Source organism: Lepidochelys olivacea, assembly GCF_965140295.1.
Source record: "Lepidochelys olivacea isolate rLepOli2 genome assembly, chromosome: 8".
In the NCBI taxonomy this organism is placed as follows: domain Eukaryota; kingdom Metazoa; phylum Chordata; order Testudines; family Cheloniidae; genus Lepidochelys; species Lepidochelys olivacea.
The window spans coordinates 96,026,107-96,040,523 of NC_140418.1; the positions used below are offsets into that span (position 1 = coordinate 96,026,107).

Consider the following 14,417-nt stretch of genomic DNA (forward strand, 5'->3'; position numbering starts at 1 on the left):
ATAATCTTCCAACTGTGAGCCATGTGTATCTGCTGAGAATTATCCCTAAGCCTGAAGGCAGCCTGAAACAATGGCTCTGAAAGCACAACCACACAACCTTCAGTGTAATTTGGGTTGTTTTTAACTTTCAAACTTAATGCTGCTGCCTCACGTACCAGCCTTAACTGTTTCGTCCCTGGACCCTGATCATTTTATCACAGGGAATCTGGGAGTTGCTGCAGGAAGTGAAGAATACCTTTCCCAGCTCCAGTTGCAACTCTATGGTTGTCAGTAAGGCCTTCTGGCTTGTAAAGCAGTCCCAGCTAGGACTGGGGCTGGGAACTCGAGCTCGCACAAAGAGCTCAGCATTTACAGACCAAGCACAGTCAGAGCGTTAGCACCTTCCTACTAGCTAACAATAATACAGACTGCACCTTAGGTTTTATGGTTTCTTTTACTTAATAAGAAGCAGTAGTTTTCACAAAATGAATCACAAAAAAAAATCTGCTCTTGGGACCCGATATCGCCCTGTCTATTGCGATGCTGTTAACAAAGCTCTCGGTGTAGGTCACTTCCAGAGGCAGCATGCTGGGCTAGATGAACCATTGCCTTGTGTGGTGAATCTTCTATTTCACTGTGCTTGAGATTGCACTGGTTTTGCTGTGGCTTGGCCAGAATTGACTGTAACTGGGGTGCTCCAGTCACTCCAAAAGCCTTTCCCATCCGAGTTCTTGCAGCGGACCGCCAGGATGTACACGGTGTCTGGCTTCACATCATAAACATAGTAGCTGGTCTGCTCACCCACATCAGGCTCTTGCTAACATGGAGAAAGAGAAAAAGCTGTTTAAATTACTTTCATTTCACTTCCCAAGAACAACAATAATTCCTTGCCCCCTTTATTCTTCAATTAGGAGAAATAACTGAGAGGAAGAAAGATGACAATACTTAACACTCAGCATCTTTAAAGCATTTTTACATACATTAAGTTATGCACGCAACAAGGAAACTGAGGCACAGCAAAGTGACTGTCTCAAGGCCATAAAATAAATCAGTGTCAGCACCAGGAGAAGAATGCAGGAGGTCTTGGGACCCTGGACCAATAAACCACACACTGGAAGGACTCACCTGTTTAAATAAATATGTTTCCTTTTTAAACAAATTTTTATTTATTCTCAAAAACCATTGTTTAGAATATTCCATGGTATATGGAATCACAGTCTGTCTTAAAGAGGAGGCACTCATTAAAGAAAACAACTGCGATCTATAGACAGAAGGAAACAGACTTCCATGCAGCCTGAGTTTCAGCTTTGTCTCCTTTGTTTACCAGGGACCTCAACCTACCTAGAAATGTATAGCACACAGAGACATCTAGTGGCTAAATGACATACTGCAAGTAAAATATCGATATAGTTTATAGAGCAAGCACTTGGAAATCTACACTTACTCTGTGGGGTCTCAGAACTGTTCTCGAAACCGTTTTTATTATAGTGCGGCTGTCACATTGGTTGTGTCCACAGCTAATGCATTTGCAGGCAAAACTGTCGAAGACCAGTTAGGACAACACCCAGGCCAGCATGTATGAATCTGCCCAACGCTGCGTAAGTCAGTGGAGCTCCACCGGCTTACAGGCTCCAAGACTCACGCAGTTTATAGCGGGGCTGCTCAAAACTACACGGGCTTGTCACAACTCGAGAGGGGCTGTTATGCCAGTGGAGGGTGCTAGAACACAGCATGCTCCAGCCATACCGGAAGCATGCTCGGGGACACCTCCACACATTGGGCAGGGTGGGGGGCTAGGAAGACACGGCCTAGAGCTGGGTATGCTGGCTCTGTGCCAGCCAAGGACTCCCCTATGCTGGAAGAATCTTTAGCTGCCCAGAAAGGGCAGCTTACTGGCCCTTGATGCTGCCAGGGGGGCCGAAAGGGGTAGGAGAGGGGAAGAAAGGGGTGGGAACGGGACAGAATCTGGCCATGAAGTTTGGATCCTGAGTTGGGGTAGTCGTTTCTTCTGAGAGAATCATAGACATAAGAGAGGGTTCGGCTTGTTAGTCCACACTCCTGGCCAATGGCTATACTGTTTCTTAAAAGGGGCATTTCTTTTCAGTCACTTTCAGTGCTCTTCCAGAGTGTATGTGTAACCCAGACACCACCTGGTTGTGGTGTTCTGTTCCCTCTAGTGGCACGGAGACCACTTAGAGATGAATAAGTAAATTGGTTAGTCTCTAAGGTGCCACAAGTACTCCTTTTCTTTTTGCGAAGACAGACTAACGCGGCTGTTACTCTGAAGCCTGTCTTCTAGAGCCGTAGCTAAGAGCCACGTGGCTTTTAGCTCATGCAGTAAAGGCTCATGCATTTAGCTCCAGAGGTCCCAGATTCGATCCCACCCACCAACGACCAGGGTCTGTCGGTGTTACATATGGTCAAATGCTGAGCTCACAAGTCAATACCCTAGGACACTGACCACAGGGTCAGAGCCATCTCTGATGTAAGCCCAGTGAAGTCCATGAAGCTACACCAGGGATGACACAATTGCTTACTGTTGTGTTTTACTTGTGACACAGTTGCTCTGCTGCTGTTGAACACCCCATCTTCTGAAAGTTCCTATCCCACGTTCACGTTTCCCAGGCAGTGTGCAGACTTCTGTGGCACAAGGTTCCTTGCAAACCAGACATGGTTCCCCAGGGCTTTGGTAAGGAAAGCCCCCACACCTGTTATACTACAGACGCAGCTCATGGAAGGCCAGGAAAGCAAAAGTAACTCACCTCCCATTCGCCACTCCCCTGTTCTTGGTACTGAAGCTCAAACACCAGTGGGAAATAGGAGGCTGCCACACCAGGTGGGTACCCCCATTCTACAGATAAGTGGGTACCAAATCCAGTGGCCTTCAGGCCCTCTGGTGGTTCAGTTTTAGCTATTAAAAAAAAAAAAAAAAAAGAGGAAGAAGAAGGTGAAAGGAGGGGCTAAACTCACATTGTGGGGACATGGGCGGAGGGTTGGCTACATGCCCATGTGTATGTGTGTGATCGGTGGTTTGTTCATGCTCTAGGGTAAAATTTTTGAAAGCTCCTGAGTCATTGAGATGGCTAGGTCCCATTTTCAAGTGACTTATACACTCCGGAGCCTAAGGCCCATAGGTTTTCAATGAGACTTAGGTGCCTACATCATTTTGAAAATGGGACTAGGCCCCAGATCCTCCAAGGTATTTAGGCACGACTGAAATCAATGAGCGTTAGGTGCCAAAATACCTTTGAGGATCTAGGCCTTGGCACCTAAGTCACTTAGTTGTTTTTGAAGATTCCCCCTCTCCCCGCCCCCTGTCCCAAGAGGAGAAAATCACTAAAACAAATTTATTAGTATCTTCCCCATAGCAAAGAGTAATTAATCTACAATGGATGAGGAAACTGCCATCTCAGCAGTCTGGACAGGGAGTGCAGCTCCCATTTGAATTTTGGCTAAAGCCAGCATTGTGAGTCTTGCTATTTAAAAGCAAACCAAAGTTTCTTTTGGCTGACAGTAACCAATATAATAGCTTCTCACCAGGAGCCCATGGCCACTAGCAGTAAAATTGCCCTGTGCTATCCTGTCTTAGTGGGCAGCACTTGTGAAACAGATGTTCCTAAAATATCTGCCAGCATCACTGCTCAATGTAGGAGTCCTGCCAGCGCAAGACTGGCCCTGAGGTTTTATGGGGATCCAAAGGAACTCCCCTCCTCCCAAGCCCAACCACCGAAAAAACCCAAGTGGTGGTGATGAGCACCACAAACCACATTGACTTCAGCAAGCTCTTCCCAGAATCTGGCCCCAGTGCTCTTAGTTACATAACTGCACAAGGGCCTATAACTTCACTTCCCCCAAGCAAAGCCCTCGATTCAGGAATGCCCATGTTTAAGTGCTGCTTTCCTGAATCAGGCCGCTTTTCTCAATCACGCCAAAGTCTTCGAGGAAGTGGGGTGGGGGAAATCCTGAGAAATCTCATTGGCTGATAGACAAGAGCCCTCCATGTTACTAAGAGTAAGTCTCACTGGGAAGAAAGTCTTTAATGTCATTCTTCTAGGTACAATAGGGCAGAGAAGTATTATGACAGAGTAATCTACTGTATGTGCTTCTCAATCTGGAGGTGATTTTCCTGCTCCTCAGTCTGTAGTGTGTGCTACAGTTGCTGGTTTCTGGAGCTGCCTCCCGGAGCGTGGAAGGGAAGAGGCTGTTTGCTGAGGGATCAGAGTGGAGAGATTTGTGTGTCCGAAGAAAGAACCCCTCCCTTGGGGAAGACAGACCGTTCTCAGTGCAGAAGTAACCAGGGCAGTCCCTGGATGGAAATGTAAGAATGGCCATACATCCATATAAGAACTGGACTAACAATGGTCCAGCTAGTCCAGGCAGTGGCTGGTGCCAGATGCTTCAGTGGGAAGGAACATAACAGGGCAATTTTTGAGGAATCCATCCTGTTGACCAGTCCCGGCTTGTGGCAAAAAGAAAGACTCCGCTCCTATCGCACACTTGCTCTGTGTATGTTTGTGTGTGTGTGTGTGTGTGTGTGTGTGAGAGAGAGAGAGACAGAGAGATTTGACTCCTATTGCACACTCACTTTGTGTGTGTGACGACTCTCACAGACTGTGTGTGTGAGAGAGACTCCTATCGCACATTTGCTCTGTGTGAGAGAGAAAAAAACTCTACTCCTATCATGCTCTCTCTCTCTCTTCCCGGCCCCCCCAAACCTGGCCTTGAATCAAGCAACAGCCACCAGCGGAGGAAAAGGCTGAGCTGTTTCACTCTGCAGCTGGGGGGATGGGTAGTTCATGCTGCTGTACGCTGAACAAAAAGGGGGAAAAAAGGCAGTTTATAGTGAGGAGAAGCTAGCAGCAAAGAGATGGGAGAGAGGGAAACTGGAGCCAATGTCGGAGCATTTTAACCACCACTGCCCTTGAAGGAGGCCCATTACATTCAGGAGCTGCCACCCACCCCCTGCTTGGGAGTTAACATGCTGTCCAAACAAAAAATATGGGAAGAAAGAGCTCTAGTCATGGGCCTGTCACTGCAGCACATTTCTCAGTGTCAGGGGACTGGATTAGCACACAGCAGAGCCCCAGCTGTATTTCATTACTGCTGGGTCTTGCCTGTGTAGATGAGAACAATCCGTATTAGAATCATGTTTCAGTCCTTAAAAGACATGGCTAGTGACCTGGCTTAGAGCCATCTACAAGGTGGTTGGGGCATGCTGCGTTAGATCCCAGTCCCCTGACACTGTTCAGAAGGGACCTCTATCAGACATCGCCCTGCTCTGAATGTTCAGAGGCTCTAAGCTCACAGGTATGACATGCTGGCTTTCTAGAGTCTCATCCAATTGAAATCTGACTCATCCTGGCCCTTCCACAGGACACTCCTTGATCAGTTTACTTCCTGCTATCTCTGTGTTCTGCCTTAAACACAAGGAGGAGGGGCCTGGTTCTCTGACTCTGGAGCTGCTGCTGCATGTGAGTAGCTCCCCATCGATTTCAGGGGAAGCGGCTCACAGGCAGGGGCGCAGAGCTGAGCCAGTGGCAAACAGCACATTCACGCTGCAAGAACCATGCTGCATCGAAATGGAACAGGGCAGGTTTTATGGCACCCGGACAGAGTTAGAGATATTGCACTCCTGGGCCAGTAATCCTCATTTGTCCCAACCCCTCCCCTCCAAAAAGTAATTGTGCTGTGGGAACCATTGTGGGGAAGGGAAAATAAGAAAGTAAAGCATAGCTGCAGCCGGGCAGGAATTGGGAGGCTGTGTTAAATGCAGCATGCTGTCTAGAGGGATGGGGAGAGAGCAGATACTGGGTGAAGGCCAAGATAAAGCGAGTGGGATGCCTCGAAGTGTAAAAAGCCCTGTAAGGAAGGGGTCTGCACAGCACCTGCCCCTGGATGGAATCACATGAGACAAGGGAGGCCCAGAGGCTTTGCCCCGTGGCTCGATGCCCCCTCTCCTGTTCAGCACCAGAGACTATTGGAGCTACACTGTTGGCTGAAGCTCCTTTGTTTATAATTAGAGGAGCAGCAACACTGGGATCTGACCTTCCCTGGGTTTTTGTTCACATTGTGAATGTTAAAAGCAGAGAGTGCGCCTGTGGGGGGGTTGTGTTCACACTGGGCGTGGGTCCACACCAGGAAAAAAAAGTGGTGTTTTACCATGTGTTAGTTAGCATGTATTAAAACCCCACCACGGACAAGGCAGTTGGTAGTTTTCACACGTTAGCATGCTGAGGTTTGACCTGCTAAGACGTGAAAACTGAAAACTGGCTTGTACGCCCCAAGATTTTAACTCATGTTAATTATGATGGCTTAGCTAACGCATGGTAAAAACACCTTTTGTCCAAGTGAAGACAAGGCCTACCTGGTCAGGAATAGCCAGCCCCTGGCCTAAATAACAGCACTTCTCTACAAAGGGCGTTTGAAAACTTCAGTCATAACTATCCCTTGCGACACCAAGGTGAAGTTGTATTATTCCTACTTGATAGATGGGGGAACAGACCCAGGACGTTTGGTTTGCATATGGGCACAGAGGGAAGCAATATCACAATTTTTTCTGGCTCCCAGTCCTCAACTAAGGGGGGAGGAACACCTCAGTGGTTTGAGCATTGGCCTGCTAAACCCAGGGTTGTGAGTTCAATCCCTGAGGGGGCCATTTAAAAGGGACCTGGGGCAAAAATTGGGGATTGGTTTTGCTTTGAGCAAGGGATTGGACTAGGTGACTCCTGAGGTCCCTTCCAACCCTGACATTCTATGATTCTAAGACCACTGGAGCATGACACCTTCCTCTCAGGCCGGGGTCGGCAACCTTTCAGAAGTGGTGTGCCAAGTCTTCATTTATTCACTCTAATTTAAGGTTAGCATGCCAGTAATACATTAACGTTTTTAGAAGGTCTCTTTCTATAAGTCTTTAATATATAACTAAACTATGGTTGTATGTAGAGTAAATAAGGTTTTAAAAATGTTTAAGAAGCTTCATTTAAAATTAAATTAAAATGTAGAGCCCCCCGGACCGGCGACCAGGACCCGGGCAGTGTGAGTGCCACTGAAAATCAGCTAACGTGCCACCTTTGGCATGCGTGCCATAGGTTGCCTACCTGTGCTCTAAGAGCTTGATCCAAGCCTATTAATGTCATTAAGAGTCTCTCCGTCAACTCCAGTGGGCTCAGGGTCAGGACACAAATGTGAATATTTGCTCTAATTTCCTCTCCACCATAAAAACGATTAAACAAAGAAGCAACCACCCAAACACGCCCTGCCACGCACACCCCACACACCAATGTCTTCAGTGTTAACAATCAGCTTCTCTGACACCTGGTTCCCAGCTTCCACCCAGATTTCATAGGTCCAGTACAGGCACAGGTTGGTGCGGCTGAAATAGCAGGAGTTGGGGCCACTGGTGACATAGTCTTTGCATTCTTCGGTTTCTGTTACTCCCCTAAACCAAGTGAACAAAGAGTGAGGAGACCGTCCCACCCAGAGATCTCTATGCAAGAAGACACACGATGCCCTCCCACCCCACTGTCCCCTGCACTTTGGGCATGTTCCCAAAGGCAGCTTCTTTTTAAAGCTGCGATTTTTCTGGGTTCGCTCTTTAGGCATGTGGAAATCTCTAGGTAGTTAATTTTTCAACCCATCGCACTGCTGATGGAACCTGCATGTGCTTTGTCAACCACTGGGACGTCCATTCGGATGCTTGGAAAGGTGCACTTGGTGTGTTCAGCTGCAAACGCCCCAGCGCCTTTTGCTGAGGTATGCCGCACGTTGTGCTGCTGGAGAGGCTGAAAGAGTAGCTAGCTCAAAGGCCATCGCATTAGTGTGTGTGATTTAGATACACACTTAACAAGAGCTGGTGCGACTTCTTTCTAACCACAGCATTCTAAAGGAGTAATCCAGACACCCGCAGTAACACCAAGAAGGCCAATGCTGGAGAATTTATCTCTGTGGGTGGAAAGGTACTTAGACAATTATTTTGATTCCCACCTGCCATCTGAGGGGACAGTACAGTGCAGCTACTAAAATAAATACTGCAGCCCACACCACTCACAATACATTAGAATAAAGGGAAAGAGGGGGAACTCTGTGCAGGGAATTATATAATGTCAAAAAAAGAGAGTTACTTCCCCTTTGCTGGATGCCGTGGAGTCCCCATAAACATGCAATAATTCAAGGCTCATGTTTCATAGCTGGGACAAAGTTTTCACCCAGTTTTACTTACCTCCTCTTATATCTGAGGTGGAATGTTGTATTGGATGCAGCACCATCCTGTGGAGTCCAGTGGCATGACATGCACTTTGGATAAAGCACTAAGCACCGCAGGTGTAAGGAGGAAGAAGCTCCTAGAGAGTGCAAGGGGAGAATGGAGTGATATATCATCAAACAGATCAATGGCCATTTTCATTATGCCACCGGAACTAGGGAGCATCTTACTGGTAATCTTCAGAATGCTCTACGTAGGGAGGAGTTAACATTCAAAAAAGCCACAATAATCTTACTGCACTTCATCTTGCATATCCCCCGAATATACATCTATACCCACAGGGGGAACGTTGCCTTTTTACACAGCCTAAACCGGAGATCGTCTCTGCCTAGCCTTCATCACAGCCAGGCTGTCTTCCCCTCCAGCCTCTAGTTAGGTGTCTCGTGGAGTGATAACTCTAAGACACTATTTTCAGGGGCTTATAATTTAGCTGTAAAATTTGCTCCAGGCTGGACCTTGGCAGGCACAGTTTCCACATGGGGTTTGTTTTGTTCTAACTCTAGAAGCAAACATCTGTTTACCTATCTTGATGGATAAGAGTGCAAAAAAAGTATCACTCCGGTTGTTTTTCTGCTATACTTAAAACGAACATTTTATGTATTTGACGTGTTTATTTTTGTGCAGGCCCTGGGTCCATATAATGGAAAAGTAGCATTTGCTATCTGGGGCGGGAGGAAGCCAATGGAAGCCACAAAGGTATGTTATTTAGCAGTGTGGCTCTCTGCACATGCATGCTATGTTTATCTTCCCCCAGTGACTGTGAACACCTGGATTAAGGCCGCAGGGTCTTGATACACAGATTGCTATTTGTGGAGCTCTGACCCCCTGTGCACCTCAGGGAACAGAAACAGCTGCCAGTGCCCAGCCCCGTCTGCCTGGCCTTCCCACTGCCCAGAACCCTTTCTTGTAGCTTTGACCCTGCAAGTCCTTGCCCATCATGCAGCGAGTTGATGCACTCCAGCGCAAATGGAAGCTACGTGTCCAGGCAAGTCAGGCTGAGTACTAAGAATACTGCAGGGCAGCAAGTTCCAAGCCCTTGGCGTGCTTGCTCCTTTACTTATATGCACACGCAGGGCAGGCTGTGGTCAGAGACCTGGGTCCAAGCATGACCCATCATGCTAATGAGCTGCTGACCTGCATGTTTCCCACTCTGGCTTTGCTCCTGCTGTTAGGCCGGATAGCATGGCAGCTGCACAGCGCTTATGTCATCCAGGATCAGTCTCCTCACACTGTCTGGCCTGCTCATCGCTTTCCACCTTCTGATTATAGACACAACACCCCATATCTGCCCTGTGCTGGGATCAAGCCCTCTGTCACTAGCAAGACTTCACTGAATATTACCCGCACTGGGATTTAGCGTCGGACACAATGTTGTAAGCTCTTCGGGGGCAGGGCAGGGCTGCGTTTGTGCAGCACCTAGCACTGTGGGGCTGGGTCTATCATTGGGATCCTGAGGTGTGGCTGCAATACAAATAATAATAGAATGATCACATCCCTATGATTAAACTGATCTCAATTGCAAGCAACGGCTAGAAGCTGTGAATTCACCCCTCTTTTGCTTCTTAGTTTACAGTGCGTAGACCTTGTATTTTACCTTTCGGTGCCAGGTGCCTGCCAGAGATCCTCATTATTACAGCCCAGATGAGGAAGTAGTAGTTAAGCATCCCTGCCATCTGGAGAAACATAATGGATTGAGCATATGGACAATTAAAAATGCAACGATATATTGAGAGATCCGTCTCTAGCTTATTTTAAACATCCAGGGCTTCAGCTTTCCTGATGATACCATGCACTGGAAGAAGCAAGCGCTTCTTGCTCCCCTCTGTGATTTGGTACATGATCCATGAAAAGAAAAACTCAAGGACCGGCTAGGGTTTGGTGGCTCACTCACAGGTAGCTGACACATTGGATGGGTCAGTCGTCCCCCTGATGCCTGTCGGGGGCTTAGGTGGAGAACCAGTGTGGTTGGTGATGACTCTCTCTTATGGTTATGAGAGGCATTCTCTTTGTTTGAGCAACTGGCCCTTTACACTGTGGCCTGTTGGTCAGAGCAGAGGCCTGGGAGTTAGGACTGCTAGGGTCTGCTCCCAGCTCTAAGAATGACTTGTGATATGCCCTTGGGGAGCCCCATAATTGCTCTGGTCACCCCTCTTCAAAAATGGTTGTACTGGTACTGGGGTGGTGGGGAGCACCATTGATTATTGCCTTCCAAGGCATTGAGATGCCCATCTGAAAGGCGCTCCCTGACTGCACACAGGATAATGGAGCATGAGTTATGTTTATTGAGCAGAAAACTGAGGCCTCCTAACAGTGCTAAGGTTCAGCCACGTCACAGTAAAGGGGGGGATTGAGTTCACAGGGGAGAGAGCTCTCCGTTCCTTGGTGGATGGTTAGGCACATAAAATACTGTGCAGGGTTTTCCTCTCTTTAATTGCTAGCTATGTTCTCTGTGAGCAATGAGTTCCACAGGTTAATGTGTACAGTGACCCAGCTGCTGCTGCCTTGGGATCATTCCATCATTGGAAATGAGAGCAGATTGGCTGGACTTGTCCCATAGGTGCTCTCAGTGTTCGAGCTGAAGCTGTGCTAGCAACAGCCTTGTCCAGAAAACCAGCAGGTTGTAGCAGGCTTTCCCAGAGCAGTCTGGAAAGGGGATTTTTATCCTGACATCTGTGCTGCTCAGCCCATGCTTTGGACAAAGCCTCAGGTCTGTTGCAGCACATTATTTATGTGGCAGGGACCCTGGAATCATGTGACATTGGCCTTCCCTCTCCCAGGGCTTCTCCCTCACTGCCTCCTCCCTGCTCAGTTCCAAGCAGTGCAAGGGTTTAGAATTTGGGCTAGTGAAAATTCATCTTAAGATAAATATTGACCTGTGGGAAAACTGCTTGGCCATTTTAATGTTTACAGCTTCATAGCACTAGATGTTTATCCATTCAAGGCGTACTCTATGTATGGAGATTATTGGTTTGTATATAATAATTTCTAATTGGCAAGGATTATCCCATAATCTGGTCTAACTGACAGAGCTCATAGGCACTGCCTAGTGGTCTGACAGCATAGGATTTAAAGACAGGAACTCCTGCAGTATAATCCTGGCACTCCCTCAATGTCCTTGGGCAAGTCACATCACTTTTCTGCCTCAGTTTCCCCCCTTCCCCCATAAAATGAAGCTAATACCTGCTTACGCACCTCATGGGGATGTTGTGTGGGTTAATGTCTGTAAAAGGCCTTGAAGATGAACCAGTGTATCTGCACCTGTGCGAGAACTGCTTTTAATATATATTTAAACAGGCCTTTTTAATACTGGAGCCTTTCTGTGCTTCATTTGCCATGGGTGATCTTGCTTGTACCATGGGCGCCCACAGGAGTGGGGCTCATAAATAATCAATGATAGTATAACTGAAATGGTGAATAATACTAGTGGGGTGGATGGGAGTCCAGGACATTGCACTCATTCTGTACAGTGGGCCAAATTCCAGGCTTAATGATGCTCCATGGGCTGGGTTATAAATGGAGGACCCCTACTCCCCTCAATCCAGCTTCAGAGTCAACAAACCAATAAGACTAATGTTGAACAGGGGAGTCAACACTTCTGAGAGCTACTGTTTAGGCTGCCTGAAGCAGACATTCACAGAGAAGGGACCTCAGGAGGTCATCTAGTCCAACCCCCTGCTCAAAGCAGGACCAATCCCCAATTGTTGCCCCAGATCCCTAACTGGCCCCCTCAAGGATTGAACTCACAACCTTGGGTTTAGCAGGCCAATGCTCAAACCACTGAGCTATCCCTCCCCAACAACTGCATCAGTTATCCTCAGTTCTTCCCAACCAGGAATGAAATGAAAAAATTAGATTCTGCAGGCTCTGAGGAGGGCCACAAATACATCAGGTGGGCTGGGTGTCCTCCCTTCCCTATGCATTGGTGTTCTTCAATGACCTGAAGAGGAGCTCAAAGTAAGCCCAAAAGCTTGTCTCTCACCAACAGAACCTGGGCCAATAAAAGAAATTACCTCACCCTCCTTGTCTCTCTAATATCCCTGCCCTATGTCCTAAATGGATAGTCACAAGTATGTCCTTAAGCATCATCCAAATGCATAGGGCTTTAAGGAAATATGCAGCGCACAGCTGGTTAATAATGTTTTATCACCATCTAGTGTGGTTCTGAGCCTGCAAATTGTTCAGCCACAGGATTCCCAGTGCAGACAGTGAGCATTCTGTGCATGGAGAGCTTGCAGGACCAGGCTCTTGATGGAGAATAATATTTGAAGTCTTTTAAAAAAGAAATTACAGCACCTGTCTACTGCCCCATTGCAACTAATGTGGAATGTCTTAACTCTGTACTTCCTGTCTGACGTGAGTAATTGGCAGAAGATTAAAGCTCTCGTTGGGCATCACTGCCTTGGGGAAATCACTTGTAAATACCTCCCATTTGGTGACCCCTAGTCATTCCAAAGACAAATTATTTAGCTAGGGATAAAAATCAGCCCTGGCAAGGCTGCTTTAGCTGTAACCAGAAGAGGATGAACTCAGCTCTTCTCTCTGCCATTCAGTTCAAGAAGCATCAAAATGATAAGCAATAACAGGAAAGAATCTCTTACTTACCTCAGGAGAAGGTCTCCAGTCTCCTTTCACTTGTTGCAATGAGTCTATATTCACCCTGCAGGTCAGTGTTGGCTCACACTATTGGTGGGCTGGGTTTAATTGCAGGGGTGCAGGAGGAAACAAACATCTTCTCCAGACTATTTTTAGTACTCGATTTTTTTCAAATTTCCTCTTTAAAAAGGGAACAAAATTGGTTCAAAGGAAACCAGCTTGCCCAGAACCATTCTCATGAAGAGCGCCACCTGTGAAGTTCTCTTGGTTCTTTTAATCTAACAGGACTTCCCCTCATTAGAACAAAGACTTGCGGAGAGTCCCTGGCTTTAGGAAGTGCCTAGCTGGCACTCTGGCTGGCCCACTTTCACACAACTGCTACAAAACAAAACCAGAAGTAGAAAATGACCAGCAATTTACAGGAATTGCACTGTAAGTCTAGTGCATTAACCCCCTGTGTCACAGATGCCACTTGCTGAGGGTCTCCTAACAGGGAGCGTTATTCGTCAGGTAATTTTACTTGGCAGGAAAAGGGATGATTATGCATGGTTTTCCCTTCGTGGGTGTCAAATTGATTGTGTGGAGTGGGTTGAATTCCACATTTAGTCATAGCCCATAAACGGAAGCATAAATCTGGAACTCCATACCCACCTCCATCCACAGCAGAACACCTACTGATGTCAGTAAGAGGTTTGCGTGGAGCTCAAAGAGGGAATTGGGTCTCTATAAAGTAACTAAATTTTTAGATAGTTATTTTTTAAGTATTCCATTGCCACATTCACTATCACTCAGTGGGAAAGCATACTCCTGGGTGGGCCCACTGCTATTTCTGCCCTTTTATTTCTCTTCCTTCCCCAACCTCCTTTCTGTCTCTCTCTATTCTTCTCTCTGCATTTCCTTCCCTCCTTCTACTCCCAGTTCCAACCTCTCCCCCACCTGGAATTTTTTCCCATCACCAATGTTATCAGTAACACAATTGTTAATGTTGACATGAGACTGTCATCATTTTAGACAACACTCCAATGAGATTAATAGGGGGCAGAGAAGTTCATGTGTCCAAAAAACGTTCTTTCAGGCTGATTGCAGAATCAGGCAGGCATTGTGACATCACTTTACCCTTGGTTTGCATTGGAAAGGTTTCCTTCATAAGCATGAGGAATTTTTTTATTTTCAGTTTAAATAAAAGCTGCGATTCTGCCCAGTCTGAATGCGTTATGGAGGCCAAATGAACACACCAGGTGGGTTGAGTCTGACCCACCAGCTGTATGTTTGATGCATATGTTGCACTTGAACTTAAAATCTGGTTTTACTCTGAAAAGCAACGTTATCCAAAGGCCATTAATGGGGCTCCATGTATATTGTCAAATGTGCTCAATTTACAGATAAAAATAAGCTTTTTCTAACTGCAGCCATGGAAAGTCACTCTAGCTAAGGTATTTTCCCCTCTCCCACCTATCACCATGATGCATAAAGGTGCTGTAAGCCATAGTTAGCTCTGTCACCTTTGGGTTGCCTAGTTGTAACTGATTGGAATTTAATTGGAATGATTGTTTACAACAATGGTCCTCAACCAGGAGTACACCTA

At 46.8% G+C, this 14,417-nt stretch overlaps 1 protein-coding gene across 1 annotated transcript; it reads right to left on the reverse strand.

Moving 5' to 3' along the window:
- Positions 1–446: 446 nt before the first annotated feature.
- On the reverse strand, positions 447–12,883 carry LOC311525718 (cytokine receptor-like factor 1). Its single transcript, XM_084638060.1, has 6 exons — positions 12,842–12,883; positions 9,834–9,912; positions 8,198–8,318; positions 7,257–7,417; positions 2,742–2,890; positions 447–796 (listed from the first exon to the last, which is right to left on the reverse strand). Exons 2-6 carry the CDS (start codon positions 9,910–9,912, stop codon positions 611–613), a joined length of 696 nt encoding a protein of 231 aa, XP_084494186.1. The 5' UTR covers positions 12,842–12,883; the 3' UTR covers positions 447–610.
- Between the last annotated feature and the right edge of the window lie 1,534 nt (positions 12,884–14,417).